General features: G+C 50.7%; 1 protein-coding gene across 1 annotated transcript; it reads right to left on the bottom strand.

Annotated features, from left to right (window-relative positions):
• Positions 1-2,332: 2,332 nt before the first annotated feature.
• Positions 2,333-15,115, bottom strand: LOC141978981 (uncharacterized). The gene is made up of 5 exons (XM_074941421.1): positions 15,030-15,115; positions 14,138-14,226; positions 13,348-13,474; positions 7,520-7,633; positions 2,333-5,785 (listed from the first exon to the last, which is right to left on the bottom strand). Exons 2-5 carry the CDS (start codon positions 14,216-14,218, stop codon positions 4,737-4,739), a joined length of 1,371 nt encoding a protein of 456 aa, XP_074797522.1. The 5' UTR covers positions 14,219-14,226; positions 15,030-15,115; the 3' UTR covers positions 2,333-4,736.
• Between the last annotated feature and the right edge of the window lie 6,249 nt (positions 15,116-21,364).

The raw sequence follows: 21,364 nt of genomic DNA, 5'->3' as shown, positions 1-21,364 counted from the left end.
ATGAGCAAAGGCACCTTGGTGAGGGAAAGGTCACCAGCATCTTGGCTCCTTCACATTCAGGCAACATCTGGGCCCCCAGGACAAGGCATGAGAAGAAGCCAGTGGCTCTGAGCAGGAAAATAGTCACCAAGATGCTGGCTAGAGCTGCCAGGGTCTCTGGAAATGCCACCATCCCGTGACCAGGAATAGTTGTTAGAAGGTGGTGTCTGTAGCAAGGACCGAAAAGGCAGAGAAAAGCCCTCAAATTGATGTAATGACTTGCTTCCCATAGGGGATCAATCTGTCTAAGGCTATGTCTACACTTCAAACATAGGAAGCATTCTTCCAACAACCTAGCACTGTCTAGACTGGGGCTCAGGTCAGTTTAACTACTTCTCTCAGGGGAGTGGATTTTTCACACCCCTGAGAGATGTGGCCATGTCAATATAGCTTTTCCATGTAGACCAGCCCTTAGACGGCTTTTTGACCGGAAAGGCAACAGACTTCAGCCTTTTCCTTGATATTGATGGTTGATGAGTGCAATTTTCCTATCTGCTGGACACATCCTTTGACAGATGTTATGCCTTTCCTTTGCAAATTTGAGAAGTGGAGAAGTCAGTGATCCTTACAGTCTAATGGGTTAAAAGGTTTTACAAGTAATTTCCTCAAATAGTTTTCCTTTTAATAAAATCATCTGAAATTTGCCTAGTTCCAGCCTCTTTGGAACCGCTCTTCACATAGTCGAAAGCGTCTATCAAATCCCCCCTCACTCTTCTCTTCTGCAGAGTAAATAAGCCCAGATCCCTCAGCCTCTCCTGGTAAGTCATGTGCCCCAGCCCCCTAATCATTTTCGTTGCCCTACGCTGGACTCTCTCCAATTTGTCCACCTCCTTTCAGCTGGCAGTACTCTTACTAATGCAGCCCAATATGCCGTTAGCCTTCTTGGCAACAAGGGCACACTGTTGATCCAGTTTCTCATCCACTGCAATCCCCAGGTCCTTTTCTGCAGAACTTCCGCTTAGCCAGTCAGCATCCAGCCTGTAGTGGTGCATGGGATTCTTCCATCCTAAGTGCAGGACTCTGCACTTGTCCTTGTTGAAGCTCATCAGATTTCTTTTGGCCCAATCCTCTAATTTGTCTAGGGCCCTCTGTATCCTATCCCTACCCTCCAGTGTATCTACCACTCCCCCCAGCTTAGTGTCATCCACGAACTTGCTGAGAGTGCAATCCACACCATCCTCCAGATCATTTATGAAGATGTTGAACAAAACTGTCCCCAGGACAACCCCTGGGGCACTTCGCTTGATATCAGCTGCCAACTAGACATGGAGCCATTGTTCACTACCCGTTGAGCCCGACAATCTAGCCAGCTTTCTATCCACCGTCTAGTCCATTCATCCAGCCCGTACTTCTTTAAGTTGCTGGCAAGAATACTGTGGGAGACCGTGTCAAAAGCTTTGCTAAAGTCAAGGAACAACATGTCTGCTGCTTTCCCCTCATCCACAGAGCCAGTGATCTCATCATAGAAGCAAATTAGGTTGGTCAGGCATGACTTGCCCTTGGTGAATCCATGTTGACTGTTCCTGATCACTTTCCTCTCCTTCAGGTGCTTCAAAATGTTTTCCTTGAGGACCTGCTCCATGATTTTTCCAGAGACTGAGGAGAGGCTGATTGATCTGTAGTTCCCCAGATTCTCCTTCTTCTCTTTTTTAAAGATGAGCACTATATTTGCCTTTTTCCAATCATCTGGGACCTCCCCCGATCGCCATGAGTTTTCAAAGATAATGGCCAATGGCTCTGCAATCACATCAGCCAACTCCCTCAGCATCCTCGGATGCATTAGATCTGGACCCATGGACTTGTGCATGTCTAGCTTTTCTAAATAGTCCTTAACCTATTCTTTCACCTCTGAGGGCTGCTCACCTCCTCCCCATACTGTGGTGCCCAGTACAGTAGTCTGGGAGCTGACCTTCTCTGTGAAGACTGATATGAAAAAAATTGAGTATTTCAGCTTTTTTCCACATCATCTGTCACTAGGTTGCCTTCCCCATTCAGTAAGGGTTCCACACTTTCCCTGACCTTCTTCTTGTTGCTAACATAGCTACATAGAAGTTGACTTTGAAGCTAAACAAAATAATTTGAAATCCAAATCATTAAAATCTATACTGGGTCAGTATTCTCCTCTACACTATTTCTCAGGCACATTCCCCCACCCCAACCTGTGGAGTGAGGTTTTACATGAGGACATTTTAGGTGGAAGGGGGTAAGTTACATCAAAGAAGCTTTCCAGGATTAGCCACCATTTCCTATATTACTAACTAAAAGAAAAACAATACAAGTTTTATTTTTCCAGTATAATTCAGTTGATCACATAATTAAATCTCTTCCTCGTTAAAGAGTAACTTCATGTTTAATTTCATTTTCATTGGTAACAATAAATACTCAATGATTAAAGAATCCTCTCAAAAATGTTAGTTTTCTTTTAATCCCCCTTTCCACCAGTGAACCCTTGAGTACAGTTGTGGTTAGGGATTAGATACAGGCCTTGGATCAGAATCTCTGTAAGATACAAGAGATGAGGTTTCTATTAAAAAAGCTATTTCTCTGCAGCCATTTCACATTCAACACTGATTTCATCTTACACACAGTTATAGCACCCACACATGGTGAGTTCAACAAAAACACCTCTTCTGTTTCCTCCACATCTACATCCTTATGAGAAAGGATGTATCAACCCCATGGCACTGTCGCAGGGTGCATAAAAAGGCAGGGATTTGGGGTGAAGAAATCTGTCCCCTGGGTCAAGACAGGTTGTCGTGAGGTGGTGACCGCCTCCAGTGGTGGGTGCAGTGCAGGGTCTAGAGGGACCTGGGACCACCCTACCCCACCAGGTCCTGACCCATGGCCTTGAGGGACCAATACTCCTGTGTCCAGGCTTGATCGCTCACTGCAACAGTCCAGTTCCCTGGGCCACTTCCCACCCTTACTTCCAGCATCAGTAGTCTCCCAGCATCCGGCGTCTCTTCTTGGCCATCCTTGGCAGTCGACTGGGTGTCTGCAGGAGCCTCAGTATGGCTGGCCTCTGCAGCCTGGGGTCGAGCAGCTTCCCGGCAGGAGCCCACAACACAGGTTTGCTCTCCTCCTCAGTCAGCCCGGGCTGAGCTGAACTGCTCCCTTTTATACTCTGTCTCCAGTCGGACCATGCCAAGGAAGGGCGAGGGGGTGTGGCTTCTTCAGTCCACAGGGTGAAGTTAACCCTAGGAGTGCCAGTGCCGGGTTGATACACCTCATCACAGACAGCATTTCCCACATTTTGGGATTAGCTAGGAGATCTCTTCAGGAGCAACCTCCTGTAGGGACCAGGTCAGAAACGCTTTGGGAACCAAACACCTGGGCATTTTTCAAAGTTCCGAGTCTATCCCTGGATCGTTTCTGAATTTTCTCCATGTCATCATGCAGGGATGAGGGAAAAAACAAACCTAAAGTAAAAAATGATTGTCATTTGTCTGAAATTGACCAATAAATCTGAGCCTCATTCCGTCAAACAAAACCAACATGCAGTTATATGACCAAGGAGCCTTCATGAAAGATACAAAACCCATATCACAGGGAGGTAGAAGACACTTTCATTTTCATTTGAAGGGAAATTCCAGAGTAGGTTACATCTGATGTCTCAGAATCAGGATGAGAGATTCCCCCATGATCCATTGAAACCTGCTTCACTCAGTCTGTCTTATTAATGTTATTTACAAAATTTTTAGAATTTTCATAATGGGGGGAAAAAAACAGCCAAACTGCCTAGAAATGGCTTTGCCAATAGACAGAAAATGGGATTTGCAGTGTGGTTGGGATCCATTTGAAATCCCCTTCCATGCCTGTGACACTTCCATCTCCAGCCAGACTGACTCTGATTTAGGATCAAAGATGTCCAAGCACCATTAACAAGCACAGACAGCTAAGAAGATGACCTCACCAGATGCTTTGGGAAGTGAAGGAATATGAAGGGGTGAACTCTGCATGGCTCAGACACGAGGCAAAGGTTCTGGGGTGATGGGGAAGGAGGGAATCTCTGAGTCACCCCGTCTCCTTCCAGTGTCACAGAGTCTGAAATGACACTTATTTCCCTGACACTGCTCCAGCTCTTTGTTATATTTAAATATATTTTAAGTGAGAAAAACAATCAGCAAAATAACTGCTTTTCAGCTCGATCCAGGGTAATGTGAGAACAATTGGCAATGAGGCAATCTGTCCTCAAAGAGGAACTGGATGACTTTGCACTGGGAGGAAGAGTATAAATGTGAATCTCCAGGTTTGTTTAGACGTGGAAATGTGACGGTGGTTAGGTCAGATCAGGAGGAAATGTGCTAGATAACCCCACCCATTATCTATGGCCCACGTCTTTACTGCAAGAATAGCTGTCTTTTTCATCAGGAAAGCAAACTCAAGCTAGCTAACTCTATGGAAACCACAGTGATGAGGCCCAGTTAGATTTTACCTCGACGTAGCTGGCTGAAGACACCCCCTATCTGGGATAGTGGACATTCCTGGTAGAAAGGACACACACTCCCATGACTCGCAGGACAATGGAGTTGATAGAAAGGACCACAGGATCCACCCCAAAGATGGGCAGGCTTCAAACGTAGGCAATTCACGTTTGAGAACTGAGGGATTACAGTGTGCAAAAGATGCAAACAGCCTTAATGGTCACTACCTGGGAACTGTCAAAAGTATTAAAGAAAAAAAATCTTCTGACAGCTCTAGAAAAGGTTTTTATGGAGTTTATCTCCTTTACGGATTCTCTGGTGATAGAGAAGGCCTGAGCTCTGAGTGAAGCTTTTTCCACACTCACAGCATTCATAGGGTCGCTCTCCTGTGTGGATTCTGTGATGTGTAATAAGGGTTGAGCTCTGAGAGAAGCTTTTCCCACACTCGCAGCATTCATAGGGTTTCTCTCCAGTGTGGACTCTCTGATGAGAGATAAGGGAGGAGATGTCAGTGAAACTTTTCCCGCACTCACTGCATTCATAGGGTCTCTCTCCTGTGTGGATCCTCTGATGCGTAGTAAGGTTTGAGCTTCGAGTGAAGCTTTTCCCGCACTCGCAGCATTCGTAGGGTCGCTCTCCCGTGTGGATTCTCTGATGAGAGATAAGGGCTGATCTCTGAGTGAAGCTTTTCCCGCACTCACAGCATTCATAGGGTCGCTCTCCTGTGTGGATTCTCTGATGAGAGATAAGGGCTGAGCTATGATTGAAGCTTTTCCCGCACTCACCACATTCATAGGGTCTCTCCCCCGTATGGATTCGCTGATGGGTAGAAAGGTCTGAGCTCTGAGTGAAGCTTTTCCCGCACTCACAGCATTCATAGGGTCTGTCTCCTCTGTGTATTCGCTGATGTCGAATAAGGGCTGAGGTATGATTGAAGCTTTTCTCACACTCACAGCATTCATAGGGTTTCTCTTTTGTGTGGATTATCTCATGTCGAATAAGGGCGGAGCGGTAATTGAAGTTTTTCCCACACTCGCTGCATGTATTCTCTCTCTTTTCCCTGAGAATCTTCTCCGGAGATGTAGTTTCCTTGAGGTCCTTGTGAGTTTCCTGACAATTAATGGGTTTATCCACTTTCTTCTGTGACTGGTTTCCCTGCTCTCTCTCTAGTCTGTGGTAACTTTCACCAGCTGTTCCCGGCTCATGGGGGCTGGACACATTCCCTTTGGATCTTTGCAGTAATGCCCCATGCACTTCTACTAGCTCAGCATCTTCCTGGTGGGGATTCTGCTCTTCATTCTCACTCACCACCCCATCACCTGCTAGAATAGAAGGGAAATCTCAGAGTTAGGGATGGAAAGGCAGAGAGAAAACTCAAGAGCTGGAGAGACAGAAAATAAAAATCAGGGACTGAATTCCCCCAAACTCTTCCCCATAGGGGAGAGCGGAGGGGATCAATTCTGTTTCACATCTGGGGCTGGGTTTTAGGGTGGGCTGTATGGGTGGCCCGCCCAAGGGGGTGTTGTGTGCAGGGTTTGGATTCCCACCTGACCTGCTGCCGAGGGGCTCGCTGGGCTGACAGAGCCATCACGGCAGGCAGGCGAGCAGCAGCGTGGGGGAGGGGGCGAGACCCAAGCTGCAGGGGGCTGCTGGATGACCAGACGTCGGAACCAGGTGACGGCTCTGGAGTAGGGGTGCCTGTCCCCCCACCCCTCTGCCCTCCATTCATCCCTGGAGTCACCCCTGGCGACTCAGGAGTGGCAGTGTCCTCCTGACTGCTCTGTGAGGGGGGTAGCAGGGGCTGATTGATGGCAGGGTGTCCCCCTCCCCACCACCCATGTAACCAATTTCCACTAAGCTGGGGAGATGGGACAGGGGAATCTGTGGGTCTGAACAAGCCTAGCTCAGGCTCCTGACCTGGAGTGCTTTCTTAAAGAGACAGCGCGCTCACTCAGGCACACACACACACACACTCCCCTTCACACCCTCCCTTCAACACACACAGCAGAGCTCCCTGCATCCAGGTCACTTCCCTACCGGGGCTGTGCTGAGGCATCAGGAGCTGCTGCTCTCCTGCTCTCCCCGTATGCAGCCCGCAGGGAAAGTGACCTGGATGTAGGAAGCCCTGATGTCGCTCCTTGCTCCCCCCATCCCAGCCCCCTATGGCGGTTGGGGGCGGAGGAGCAGCAGTCCAGCGGGGGAGTGAGTAGCAATGCCAGCTGCTTTGTGCATCCAGGTCAGCTTCCCCAAGTGGGTGCTGGAGGATGCAAGGGTTAGGGGCAAAGGGGGCACAGTGCAGAGGTTAGGAGCTCAGGAGGGAGGTGAAGTGGATAGCACTGAAGGGGACACAGTGCAGGGGTTAGGGGCACAGGAGGGGGCAGGTGTTGGGGTGAAGGGGGTATGCACAGTGCAGGGTTTGGGGCGCAGGAGGGGAGTGCAGAGGTTGAGGTGAAAGGGGTATGCACAGTGCAGGGGTTAGGACACAGGAGGAGCAGGGGTTGGGATGAAGGGGACACAGTGCATGGGTTAAGGGCACAGGACGGGGCAGATGCTGGGGTGCAGGAGGAGGGGGAGGGGTTGGGGTGAAGGGGGCACAGTGCAGGGGTTAGGGGCATAGGAGGGGGCAGGTGCTGGGGTGCAGGAGGGGGCGGAAGTTAGGAATAAAGGGGGTGTAGGGATTTGGGGTGCAGGAGGGAGAGCAGGCATTTGGGGCAAAGGGGGCACAGTGCAGGGGTTGGGGGGAAGGGAGGGTGGGGATCCTGGGGAGCCCATGGGGGACAGGGGCAATGTGGGGGTGCCACACCCATGGGGGCCAGAGGCACCAAAATGCAAGTTCACCTATGGTGCCATTTTCCCTAAGGCCGGCCCTGTCCACATCCCATCCACACACTCAGTAGGAAGGGAGGGAGCTCCTGCCATGGTGTCAGTCATAATCTGTAGGAAGCCAGGAGTAAGACCTGCTGGGGACTATCCTGAGCTCACAGAGGCTTTGTGGGGAATCCCAGCTGTTTCTCTCAGGGACTTACAGTTTCTGGGTTGGTTTCATGTTTCCTCACCTGTGCAAGGACTTCTTAGGATCTCGTTTTCCTCTGAACCATGGAGATCCAGGACCCACGGCTCTTCCCCTCCTTCCCACTGGGAGATCACACAGGGTTTGGAAACTGAAAACCCTGCTCAAGGGAAAGAAAATAAGGGAGATCAGGTGAATTCATAGGACATTTGTCATAAAAAAACACTCTATTAGTTTAACCCCAGTCCATTTTAAACCAATAAAATTGCAGTGCCAGCTCCCCAGGTGCTCAAAGGTGCAGAACACTCTGCTTATGAGGGATTTAACTATTCCCATCTTTGCTGGGAGCACACACAGCCAGACACTCATTATCAAAGAGGCTCCTAAAACAAAGAGAATAGAACTGCATGTCCCAGAAAGTGAAGACTCCAGACAGAGGGGAAGTCTCCCTTGCACTGCTTCTAACTGACAAAAAGGTCCAGAGACAATGCAAGAGACCTGGGGAAGCTGGGAACAGTAAGCATGGGCTGGTGGGGTTCAGTGGAGTAAGGAACAGGAAGGGCAGGGATATCACTGAATGCAGGATCTCAGCAGCATTAGATGTCAGGAAAACACATACTGCGGCATTAGGGAATCTAGTGAGTCCGGTGTAAAGGGAGGGAGTATAAAAAACAGCGTGTGTGGAGAAAGCTGGCAAATCAGATGGCATAGTTCAGAAGCCACAGACTAATTCTTCTGCCAAAGGAGAAAGTGAAAAATAAGAATCAGGCCATGTAACTTCAGGAGGGACAAATTCAAAGATCCAAAGAGCATGCAGGGAAGAGAGAAACTGCGGCTCTTGCAGGTGGGGATGGAAAAGGAAGAGTCTCCATGTTTCATGGAGCCAATTAGTTCATTTTATCATTCATTTATCATTGTTTTGGTCATCTCATATGTTTTTTCAAATGTAACCATTGTGTACTAAATAGATTTAAGTTGTAGAGAGAAAGAACTGTGAGCTAAGAGCAACTGAGATGGTGGTAGCTGAATGTGTGTGTGAGGATGAGATCACCCAGAAATAAGGTGCAGAGGAAGAAAAGAAAGGGACCAAGGACAGAGCCCCGTGGAAAACAAACAGAAAGTTGGAATGGGGGTGAGGCGGATCATTCTAAGGACACTCCAATGCAGCGATTGGAGGAGGATGTGTAAGGAGAACATTTAAGAAGTTTTGTATCTATACTGGAAATTATGTTTGTAAAGACTGAAACAGGTTATTTTCCACCAGGAGGTAACAGACTTTTCTCTCTCTGTCCAGTCAGGTGCATACTGGGCACTGTACGTCTCACAATGGGGGCCTGTTTGTACACTCAGCGAAATGCTAATTGAAGAGATTGTGAAATCTTGGAGAGGAAAATTTACAGGGAAAAAATAAAGAGCAGGATCCTGTTACGAGTGAAGACAATGGCATGTGGGGGGACATTTGCGGGTGCAGAGATACACCCTGCATCTTCTGCCATGGAAGCAAGCTGACAGCATGACTTGTCTCATGACAGGAAGATCAGAGCCAAACCTGGCTGTAAAATGCTGGAGGGACTTTCATGGGTTTTGCTCTATAATATGAAAGGATCTAGTTAGGTAGGTAAGTCTAGATTCTAGAAAGCATGTTATGATTTTACTTGATGTGTAACCATTTGTTTCCAAGACTTCTACTTGCTACCACTTGAATCTCTATCCTTGGTTAAATAAGCTTTCACTTATTTTCACTAGAAATACATGTGAGTGCCATGAGTTAAATGGCGTCGTGATCTGAGTGGTAACTGGTAAGCTGCGATGCAGTGCTTCTTCGGGAGCAGCGAATGTGTCAACACGATGAGTGTCCAGGGGGCTGGACAGTCCAGGGAGATCTTTGGAGAGCTCAGAGGTTGGAGTGCGTCTATTGCTAACAGGACCCGGGGCATGAGAAGTGAGGTCCAGTGGGGAGAACCATAAGTGGTCAGGCCTACGTGGTCAAGCCAAAATCAGATGCCAGAGTCTGGCTGAAAACACCAGGAAGCATAAAGCAGGGTGACAACGCAGGGACCAGGAACAAGGCGTGGTCTCTCTCAGCAACAGGTCAGGGATCTGCCTTGCTGCACAGAGGACTTCCCGGTTTTCTAGGTTTAAATGGGAAGGTTCCTGGATCAGAGGTCATGGGAAGAGCTGCCAGTCATCTCTCATGTGGGCAGCACTTCCTGCAGTGACTGGTCTCCAGGATGTGCATTGCCAGCAGCTCTGCCAAGGCTGCCCGGTGGTGGCACAGAACCGCCACCCCTCCGGGACTCTGCAGACCCATATTCCTGTCCCAGTAATGTTCATGCACCAGCCCCGCATCACCTACTCCCAAGGAAGGAACCTCCCACTGTCTCCTATCCAATGATTCGGCACCTGCCCCCTCCCCCCCGACTGTCACACCACACCCTTCTCGCATTTGGGAAGTTATTATAGCAGACCACCAGTTCTACCATAGCTAAAGTTCAACATTCAATATACATCTGTATAACGATCAGCTATTCTAATTGGTCTAACATCCCCTTTCTTACTAAGAATCTCTTGAAATTTTCTGCTTATCATGGGGATGCCGAGCAGGATTAATGGCCCAAAAAGGGGTGTTTCCGGATGAAGAGTTTGCTGAGATACAGCCCTCCCCAAAGCAGCTTTTCACATTATCAGCTGGCTCCTATAACACGGTCTTGCACAAACCTGGGGCTGAAACTATGGTTGTAATTTTCCACCAAGTGATCTCAGTCCCTTGGCATTTATCTCTGCTAGTCCATGGCACCCAATACCTCCTTGGGGAAGCCGTATAGAAAAAGCTAATAACTGCAGAGATTGGAATTTCAGATTGGCACGAGGAAAAGGGAAGAGTCAGAGAGCCTGAAAGGCCCATGAAATGCAGCAAGACTCAGGGCAAGTCTACCCTAGAGAATTAAGTTGACGTAGAACCACCACAGTCACTGAATCGGTTTTACACGTGCGCACTACCCTCCTAGTGTCGGTGGTGCACGTTCTCACCAGGAGCACTTGTATCGATTTAACTGCCAGCATGGGGGATTGCGGGACGGTTTCTAAAAGGCAGCAGCAGTCGACGTAAGCAACGCGGCGTCTACACTGACACTGCATTGACCTAACTACATAGACATACGGGCTATGTCTCTCGTGGAGGTGGAGTTATTAAGTCGGTGTAATGGGTAAGTAACATTGGTGGGTGCTACATTTTAGTGTAGATGCTTACAGAGTTGGGTCAACGTAAGCTGCGTTATGTTGACTTAACTCTGCAGTGTAGACCAGGCCTAAGGCTCTTCTTAACAGCCAGAGGGTTTCCAGCAATCTACCCTCACTGTAATTCACTGGCTCAAGAGAACATGCTGCAGCCTTTGAACCTGAGCTCCACCCATGAGTTTGAGTGAGACCCCAGCACTGATACCTATCAGACAATGTGTGTTGTGCATTTTTCTTGCATCCTGCAGGAGTTCCTCTTGGAAGTTTTGCCCTCTGATGCCAACATTTCTGGGTTAAGAGGCATATTTTCAAGGGCTCTAAAATCCATGTGCAGACTCTGACCTGGTTTGCTCTTAAAAGCTTTGCCAGTCCAGCTCTGTTGCTTAAGGCTGTGAAAAAGTGCACGCACACACGCACACCATCCAACATAGCTCTTCTGGCAAAAGCTCAATTATAGACACAGCTATAGTGGCAAAAGTGTCCATTTTTTAAAACAGGAAACTAAATGCTCATAAGCTACATTACTGCAGAGTTAAGGTTGCCCAGTGCTGTCTCCTGCCTTGCACCGTGTGGACGGTGACTAAACTTAAATCTCTGCAAACCAGGAAAAGAAAAGTTAATGTAAACGCCACCCCTCCAATGCAACCTTAAAGTTGCACGCAACCCTTAATCCTGCAGCTGGCAAGAACCACTGAGAAGGGTTCTGTGTGGGGCAGTGCAAAGCTTAACAAACTGCCACAGGAATTCAGGTATTCAGCTCAATGCAGCAGTCACGGGAGGAAATTCTATGGTCTGTGTTATAAAGGACATCAGAGTAAATGACCTAATATCACATCGGCCTTAAAATCTATGAACCTATAATCGATATGAGGAAAGACTAAGAGAACCTGTCAGTGTTTGTGTTGTGTTCACAGACGGGAATCCCAGCATTTCTCCGCATGCCCTCCAGCTGTGTGCACTGGGTCAGCTGTAGCTGTCACTGGATGAAGGAGGGATTGGTCGGAGCAGCTGGGCAGAGCTGTGGCTGTGCTCTGAAGAGAGGTGCGTGTGAAACTTGGGGGACCAATTCTGCCTCATTTCCGTGCTGAGTGTTGTAGGCTTTGTCAGTAAAGGTGCCCAAGGGTGTGCTCGTGTCATGGGGATTGTCAGCACTCTGGTAGCATATGGTCTAGTGATCTGTGATGCTTAGTGAGGGGTAAGTGAAGGCAGTGACTCAAAAGGAAAAGTCAGGTTGAGGGCAAAGGGGTGGTAACACTGTGCAAGTCTCAGATGGTTTCCGTGCAGGAAGTTCAGTACGGGAGTGCAGGCCAGGGGCAGGAAGCATCTGTTTGCTATGATGGAGATGAACCTGACTATTATCTTAGCTAAGAGAAGTTGTTAGACTTTCTGCTGTACTGCTCTGCTCCCAGAGCGTTCTGTAACAGGGGAGGGCAGAGCGCTAGTGTGTGTGTCACTGACATGGAGCTACTATAAGGTGGGTGCATAACTGGTTGGAAAATCATTCCCAGAGAGTAGTTATCAGTGGTTCAGTGTCCTGCTGGAATGGCATAACGAGTGGGGTTCCGCAAGGATCAGTTCTGGGTCCAGTTCTGTTCAATATCTTCATCAACGATTTAGATAATGGCATAGATCGTACACTTATAAAGTTTGCGGACGATACCAAACTGGGAGGGGTTCCAAGTGCTTTGGAGGATAGAATTAAAATTCAAAATGATCTGGACAAACTGGAGAAATGATCTGAAGTAAATAGGATGAAATTCAATAAGGACAAACGCAAAGTACTCCACTTAGGAAGGAACAATCAGTTGCACACATACAAAATGGGAAATGACTGCCTAGGAAGGAGTACTGCGGAAAGGGATCTGAGGGTTATAGTGGATCACAAGCTAAATATGAGTCAACAGTGTAATGCTGTTGCAAAAAAAGGAAACATCATTCTGGGATGTATTAGCAGGAGAACTGTAAGCAAGACACGAGAAGTAATTCTTCCACGCTACTCCGCACTGATTAGGCCTCAGCTGGAGTACTGTGTCCAGTTCTGGGTACCACCTTTCAGGAAAGATGTGGACAAATTGGAGAAAGTCCAGAGAAGAAAAGCAAAAATGATTAAAGGTCTAGAAAACATGACGTATGAGGGAAGATTGAAAAAATTGGGTTTGTTTAGTCTGGAGAAGAGAAGACTGAGACGGGACATGATCACAGTTTTCAAATAAATAAAAGGTTGTTACAAGGAGGAAGGCGAAAAATTGTACTTCTTAACCTCTGAGGATAGGACAAGAAGCAATGGGCTTAAATTGCAGCAAGGGCAGTTTAGGTTGGACATTAGGAAAAACTTCCTAACTGTCAGAGTGGTTAAGCACTGAAATAAATTGCTTGGGGAAGTTGTGGAATTTCCATCATCGGGGATTTTTAAGAGCAGGCTGGACAGACACCTCTCAGGCATGGTCTAGATAATACCTATTCCTGCCTTGAGTGCAGGTGACTGGACTAGATGACCTCTCGAGGTCCCTTCCATTTCTGTGATTCCATGTTGGGATGATGCTGAAACAGGGCAGAGCAGAGGTGGCATTGTGGGGGTGGCATGAACGTTAACTTTTCATTTCCCCTTCTAAGAACTGAGGGGACAGGAATTCTTACCCAGCGAGGTCACATTCTCATAGTTCTCCTGCATGACGTCTCTGTAGAGGGCTCTCTGAGCGGGGTCCAGCAGAGCCCACTCTTCCCTGGTGAAATGCACAGCCACCTCCTCGAAGGTCACCGGCCCCTGAAAGAGAAAGAGTCCAACAGTCAGTACCTGCTGCCCCAGTCACAGCCCCACGATTCATAGGGGAGAGGAGCCAATCAAACGGAAGCTCTGAGAGAGAGACAGTCAGCAGAATCCTATCCCCATACTGCTGAGAACAGCCATGACGCCTGAGGTCCCTTCCAACCCTGATATTCTATGATTCTATTCTATGACGCATCACTGTGAGAGCACAAAGAGAGAGCCACACACCTACTAGCCAGAGGCTGATACAGAATCCCAAAACCCTCCTCACTGCCAGCAGCTGGATGTGAGTGGCTGGGGCATCTTCCCTACGCCTCCCTGGTGGGTGCCCCCTTTCCATGTCACACCAGCCTCTGGCTCGCAGGTTGAGGGTTCAGCACTGGAAGTCTGGTCAGTTTTCCCAGCCCTGCCCAGGGGGTTGGTTTCTCTATTTCCTGTTTCATAAATTAGGGAATTTTCTCCCCCAACACCCAAGCGTTTGTTCCTAGAATCTAGGCCCAGGTTAAACAAATCCCAGCAGGTTTGTCACACTCTGTCCCCTTCCCTTTCTTCACCCAGGGTAGTCCCTGCCCCCTGCAGACCTCATTGCCACCCACTCAGTATTTACTGCCCCTCTCCCTCCAGCAGGAACCCACCAGGAACCCCCCCAATCACCCCCACCTGAGGTGGCTCCACAGCAGCCATTTCTCTCCCCTGTCCCATGGGAGGACGGGATGAGCTGGAGCGAGACGTGGGCGTCATTCTGCAGCCTGGCAGGGCGAGAAGGGCAGTTGTGCAGGTTTCAGAACAGGCTTTACTTCATTTCACATCACGCTTCCCCCAGGCTCTTCCCCTGCAGGCAGACATGCTAGTTTCTGCCATGCTGGGAACATGCTCAATCCCCATATTGCTGCACAGACCATGCCCCTGTCCTTCCCGTCACCCCCCGCACCCCAGGACTAAACCCACCAAGACATTTTCAAACCCTCCCAGCAACAGAGAGTGAATTAAACACTGGAAAAGACCAGGACCAAAGGAGCCCCTTGGGGGGGGGATTCCCCCTGACACCGTCCCCAGGGCAGCACGCTCCTGCAGCAGGGGGATCAGGGAGAGTCAGGGGCTGGTTTTTCCTCTCTCTGCTCCTCACCTTGTTCACAGGAAGGTGACCCTGTGCAGGGATGCTGCAGTGAGTGTGCCTGGGGCGGGCAGAGATCTGGAAATCTGCCCCCCCCAGCCCCCGATTTGTCCTGACACCCTCCTCCCCAGCGCCCTGCCCCCTGGAGGGGAGCCGTGGCCACCATGCCATTCCCGGGGGCTCTCGCTCTCTCTCCCGGGGCTGGCCCCGCTCTGCACGGGCGGGGAAGGGGGTACCGGGCGGGAAGACCTGCTTGACCCACACGGGGTAGGGGCACCGCAGAGGCCGGGGGAGCGGCCAGACTGGCTGACAGGCGGCTCCCTTCCGGCCTGGAGGCTGGCAGCGGCTCTGGGCCCCCGGGCGCCCGGGGCGGGGGCGGGGGCGGGGCCGGGCGCGGCGCAGAGTCCGGGCCCCGCCCGGCCCCAGGGTCTCTCTCACCTGGAGTCTCCGCTCGGGAGCCGCCGCCAGCAGCGCCCGGGGGCTTCTCGCCGGGGGAGGCGGCCCCGGCCGGGCCCCCCGCCCCGAGCCCGCTCAGCCCCCGGCTCCCCGCGGAGCAGCAGCGGCCGGGCTCGGAGCAGCGGCCCCCGCGGGCTCCGGCGCTCTCGGGTCTTTGTTCTCCCCACCTCCGGCCTCCTTCCTCCCGGCACCCACCGCTCCCGGCGGCGCCAGCCCCTTCCTGTGCCCGGCAGCCCCCCCCGGGCTGGGGACTCGCCCCCCCCCAACAGCCCCGGGCTCTGCTGAGCTGGGGGGGCGACTCCGCACAAGCGGCCCCTCCCTGCCCCCCTGCGCCGCTGGCCTCCCCGCCACCCCCCGGCTCTGGCTGCCCTCGGGAGGGGCCGGTCCAGCGCCGGGAGAGCACGTGCCCCCCGGGAACGGGGCAGGGGGCGGGTGTCCCGGCCAGAGGGGGACGGGGGCAGACCAGGAGTTCTCAGACTGGGGGCTACAGCCCGTGGGGGTGGGGGGTGGGGTTATTATGGGGGGGGGTCACAAGCTGCCCAGCTCTGCAGGGGGGGCAGCAGCGCAGAAGTGAGGGGGGCAAGGGAGCACAAAGTCTGCTGTGAAAAGTGATCTTGAGAAATGGCTTCGCACCCCCAGGATTAAACAGCAACTCTCTGAAAACCCCTTTTCTGCTTATCCCGGTAATTCAATCAAAGTGTGTTTTAGGGTTAATATAAAAGTGGTGAGAGAAGGTCAATCCATTGTAAAGAATCAGGGTATGCATTAAGCATTTAAAATAACGTTAAATATAAAATATGTGGTTTGAATTTATAAGGGGGGGCGCACTGGGTGGCTTGCTTTGTGAACGGGGTCACCAATTCAAAAAGTTTGAGAACCACTGGGCTACACAGGGAAAGGGGAGAGAGGGACACTGAAAAAAGCCTGCAGGGGAAATACCTGGGGAGAGGGGTTCCCAATTCCCAAATCTGCCCGGCTCCATGTACTGCCCCATCTCTGGGCTGATCATCCCAGTGCTGTGGGCCTGGATCTCCATGGCCCAGGACATCACAAATCCCCCAATCGCCCAAGGGCAGAGGTGTCTCCTTCTCGCCAGGCCCCTGCCTCACTGAATAATTGCACACATTCATTGGTGCTCCTCTCCCTTGCTTCTTTCTGCAACCCTTCTGCCAGTTGCAGTCGGCAGCAACACGGCCCGGGTTCAATATCTAGGGGCTCCTTTTCAACAACACCACACAGACCCTGCTCGAGCCCCGACCCAGTAGCCTGGGACGATTCCACACCAGCCCTGGGTATCTCTAGAGGTGACACTTCCCCACTGGCAAGCACCGAGTCTGAGGCGATGTCTACACTACCAATGCCAGTGATGGGTTCTGCTTAATAGCGATCCACAGCAGTGCGGACCGACGCATGTTCATTTTCATCCTCTAAGTCAGATGCCACCAGCAGAAGGTTGATTTTCGTTTTTGGTGGTTCGGGTTCTGTAGTTTCTGAATCGGAGTGTTCCTCTTTTAACACTTCTGACAGCATGCTCCACACCTCGTCCCTCTCAGATTTTGGAAGGCACTTCAGATGCTTAAACCTTGGGTCTCGTGCTGTAGCTATCTTTAGAAATCTCATACTGGTACCTTCTTTGCGTTTTGTCAGATCTGCAATGAAAGTGTTCTTAAATCAGACAACATATGCTGGGTCGCCATCCAAGACGGCCAAAACACTAAATATATGGTGGAATGGGGATAAAACCAAGGAGCAGGAGGCATACAATTCTCCCCCAAGGAGTTCAGTCACAAATTTAATTAACACATTATTTTGTTAACTAGCATCATCAGCATGGAAGCATGTCCTCTGGAATGGTGGTTGAAGCATGTAGGGGCATACAAATGTTTAGCACATCTGCCATGTAAATACCTTGCAATGCCAGCTACAAAAGTGCCATGTGGACGCTGTTCTCAATTTCAGGTGACGCTGTAAATAAGAAGCAGGTGACATTATCTCCCGTAAATGTAAAAAACTTGTTTGTCTTAGTGATTGGCTGAACAAGAAGTAGGACTGAGTGGACTTGTTTTACATTGTTTTGTTTTTGAGTGCAGTTATGTTAAAAAAATCTACATTTGTAAGTTGCACTTTCACGATAAAGAGATCGTACTAAGAAAAGGAGGACTTGTGGCACCTTAGAGACTAACCAATTTATTTGAGCATAAGCTTTCGTGAGCTACAGCTCACTACTATAGTACTTGTATGAGATGAACTCAAAAATACTATTTCTTTTGTTTATCATTTTTATGGTGCAAATATTTGTAATAAAAAATAGGAAAGTGAGCTGTGTACACTTTGTATTCTGTGTTGTAACTGAAATCAATATATTTGAAAATGCAGAAAAATATCCAAAAATACATTTTCATTGGTATTCTATTATTCTTTAACAGTGCGATTAAAACTGTGATGAATCACGATTCATTTTTTTAATTGAGTTCATTTGTTTTGAGTTAATCACTTGAGTTAACGGTGATTCATTGACAGCCCTAATAATAACAATTCCTGGTGGAAAGGAGCCGGGAGCTCTTGGGTGAGAGTGAAATTCAGCCTGTAGAGCCAGTTCAGCTTGGGGCTGCCCTGCTGAGGGTGTGGAGCACATAGTGAGGGGCAAAGATGCTGGGGGGTGGAATGGTTCTTGTGATGTCTCAGAGCTCTGTACAGCCTCAGATGCCCCTAAGACCCCAGATTGGGGGGGTCCTTCTTCCAAAGCTCCTCAGTAATAGAGGATTCAGATCTGGGGGGTCTGTCAGTTTCCTGCCCGCTCCCTGGCAAGGAAGAGTGAACTGGGATTCTGAAGTAAAGTGAATTAGGGAAGTGATTCCTCCTCTTTTGTGGCCCTGACTTGAGGCAAAACCCCTCAGTGAGAGCAGCGGACGGAGAAGCTAACAGCCTGGCTGTGTCTCCGTCACCTGGCTGGTGGTGTCAGGGATCCTGGCGTTACCGCAGTGGGACCCCGAGGTGGAGTTGCCGTTTGCCGTCCATATACAGAACTTTTACCACAAGGGAAGTCACCAGGTTGAGAGATGCTAGGATAGGGGATGGAGGGGGACAGAGAGGACCCTGGAAATCAGCTGGAATCCAGATCTCACATTCAATGCTATGAGTTTCTGGAGAATTCCCACCTGGAAATTAAACCTTCCAGAACTCCAAGTCCTATGCCTTGTCTACACTGCCACTTACTAGGCTATAACTTACATCACTCAGGGGTGTGAATAACCCCCTCCCCCAAGGAACATAAGTTACACTGACCCAGAGTGGACAGCGCTATGTTGGCAGGAGAACTTCCCTCACCAGCATAGCTACCGCCGCTCGTGGAGATGGATTTATTATGCCGACGGGAGAGAGCACGTAGCACTTCTGTGCAGACTAGCCCCCAGCGTCCGTTCAGCAGAATCCCCTGCCTCCAACCTTCCCATCATGGGCGGCTCCTGAACAGCAGGCTGGGGGAGGCTAGCCTCTCGCCCCGCCCCTTACACCTGAGGCCCCGCCTCTTCCATGCACACACACCCCACTGGAGCCCAGAGCATCCCCCCCACTGCCACTACCAGCCCCTGCCCCAGGCTAGGCCCACAGTCCCAGAGCACCGGGAGGGCGGGCAGTGCATGGCTGCAGCTCCCCCCAGCCCCAGAGCATTGGGAGGGCAGGCAGCGTGGCCCCAGCCTCCTCCGCCCCAGAGGATCATGGAGGTGAGTGGCACGTGGCCACAGCCTCCCTAGCCCCGGAGTGCCAGGAGGGCAGGCGGCACGGTCACAGCCTGAGCCGGGGCCACTGCACAGGGGCACTGGAGCTGCACCAGGGAAGGGGGGAGCCTGGGGGCTGGGTGTGGGCAGCGCCAGGCCTGGCTGTTTGGGGAGGCACAGCCTCCCCCAGCCTATGGTACCTGCCACCCATGCTTCCCATCCAGATAGATCAGAGCCAGTGACTAGTACTGGGTTTACAATGGCAGCGTGGTGCCAGGCCCACATTCAGAAGGGGTCCCGGAACCTGGACCGGGGCCCTCACCCCCAATCACTCCTCTCTGCCCCCTCTCTGACTCACCTCTTCTGTTCACTCCCCTCTGCCCACTGCTTGATCCTCTCCACCCCTTCTCCTCACCCGCTGCTCACTCCTCTGTGCCCTCTCCCCCAGACCTGTCCAATGCCCTTTCCTCTCTGCCCCCTCCTCTCCATGCGAGCGGCCAGGGGTGGGGGGAAGACGCCGAGTTGGGGCAGGGCTTCGGGGTGGAAGTCCCGAACCACTCAAGTCCCGAACCACTTCTTCCTTCACAGAGGGCTGGCCACCTCCTCCCCATGCTGTGCTGCCCAGTGCAGCAGTCTGGGAGCTGACCTTGTTTGTGAAGACAGAGGCAAAAAAAGCATTGCGTACATTAGCTTTTTCCACATCCTCTGTCACTAGGTTGCCTCCCTCATTTAGTAAGGGCCCCACACTTTCCTTGACTTTCTTCTTGTTGCTAACATATCTGAAGAAACCCTTCTTGTTACTCTTAACATCCCTCACTAGCTGCAACTCCAGGTGTGATTTAGCCTTCCTGATTCCATTCCTACATGCCCAAGCAGTATTTATATACTCATCCCTGGTCATTTGTCCAATTTTCCACTTCTTGTAAGCCTCTTTTTTGTGTTTAAGATCAGCAAGGATTTCACTGTTAAGCCAAGCTGGTCGCCTGCCATATTTACTATTCTTTCTACACATCGGGATGGTTTGTCCCTGTAACCTCAATAAGGATTCTTTAAAATACAGCCAGCTCTCCTGGACTCCTTTCCCCCTCATGTTATTCTCCCAGGGGATCCTGCCCATCAGTTCCCTGAGGGAGTCAAAGTCTGCTTTTCTGAAGTCCAGGGTCCGTATTCTGCTGCTTTCCTTTCTTCCTCGTGTCAGGATCCTGAACTCGACCATCTCATGGTCACTGCCTCCCAGGTTCCCATCCACTTTTGCTTCCCCTACTAATTCTTCCTCGTATGTGACCAGCAGGTCAAGAAGGCTTTTCAGAAAAGCAGGCTTTTCTGCTGGTGACGTTCTCTGTCACCGGCAGAAAAGCCACACTTCTCCTTACTAGGGGTGTCCAATTGCCCCACAAGAATTGGGACACTATCGTGTTCAGTCTTTGCAGCACTGGTGGAGCTGGGGGAAATACATGGCTGAAGAAATTTCTTGTGGCCAAAAGATAGTTCTTTAGCATGACAACGTTCTGGGCTAATGACAAGGTCCACTTACTCCACTGGCCGAGCCATTCCTCACAGGCCAGCAGCTGCCTCTCCCAGTTCACATTCCCCACCTCGTCACCGACCGAACGCTAGAAGGCCCAGCTCATCAGCCTGCCCACTCTTGCAGCCCTCCTCTTCCGCCCTGACTGACAGGGAGGAGTATTAAGCCTCCCTCCCTGAGGCCAGCCCTTCAGCATTCCTGGGGAACACCAATGCCGCCCAAGTGACTTGAGGCCAGTAGGTCAATCAATAGGGCTGCCTCCTAGGCCAGGCTGCAGCCCAGGTTCAGGACTCAGAGGAAATGGAGCTCGCATCCCTACCTTCAGGGCTCCAGGCACGGCCAGCCTTCTGCATCAAATGTCCCCTCATGCGTTCAAGTCACAAAAGCTAGAGGGCAAAGGACAGGCTCCCATGTGATTTGAGAGAGCAAGACAAAGCCTTGGGACACCCAGTAGCATTAGGTGCTGAAAGAGCTATTCCAAGGTCCCACCAAGACTTGAACTTGGATTGCAGAATTTAAAGCCCTGAGTGCTGGCCCTTACTCCATGGGACAAGCAGGGAACAACTCGTGTTCTGCTGATTTCCGGTGTTGAAGGGCCTGGGTGGACTCGCTTTTTCCCTTCCTCGCTCAAGGCCTCAATGGCCTCTCTGGCCAGCCCTGTATTTGCTCAACAGGTCGGCATGCAGTGGTTTGCTGTAGACCCATAGACCTTTCTTCCTCCAGACTGTGAGGCCAGTGGGCGTGTGGGGAAGTTGCCCCTTCAGCCCCTGGCAGTAAATGGCCCTTCCTAGGAAAGGCCAAGTCCTGAAAAGAAGAAAAAAAAAGTAACACAAAGGAGGGTACTGAAGAGATGCCCCTTGAGGGATACTACTGGGGGAAAGGATCCCTTCTCTACCTGATCAGGGGCTTGAACTCTGGTCCTTTACATTTAAAGGTTGATGTGCTACCAACAGAGCTAACCAGGCTCACATAGGAAAAGGGCAAGTTTGGTGCAGAAGAGAAACTAGTCAAGAAAAAGAAGGCAGGAAACAATACAGAAAACTTGCTACTCTCACTCTCTTAGCAGCCCTAGCCCC

This window comes from Natator depressus, chromosome 28 (genome assembly GCF_965152275.1).
Source record: "Natator depressus isolate rNatDep1 chromosome 28, rNatDep2.hap1, whole genome shotgun sequence".
In the NCBI taxonomy this organism is placed as follows: domain Eukaryota; kingdom Metazoa; phylum Chordata; order Testudines; family Cheloniidae; genus Natator; species Natator depressus.
This window is presented reverse-complemented; position numbering and strand designations above follow the sequence as displayed.

Excerpts from the sequence above, each read along its gene's own strand:
- LOC141978981 (XM_074941421.1), bottom strand. The coding sequence starts at position 14,218 with ATGACGCCCACGTCTCGCTCCAGCTCATCCCGTCCTCCCATGGGACAG. Across the intron at positions 13,475-14,137 it reads CTGCTGTGGAGCCACCTCAG|GGGCCGGTGACCTTCGAGGA; the intron begins GTGGGGGTGATT and ends TTTCTCTTTCAG. Across the intron at positions 5,786-7,519 it reads CCTAAGAAGTCCTTGCACAG|CAGGTGATGGGGTGGTGAGT; the intron begins GTGAGGAAACAT and ends CTTCTATTCTAG.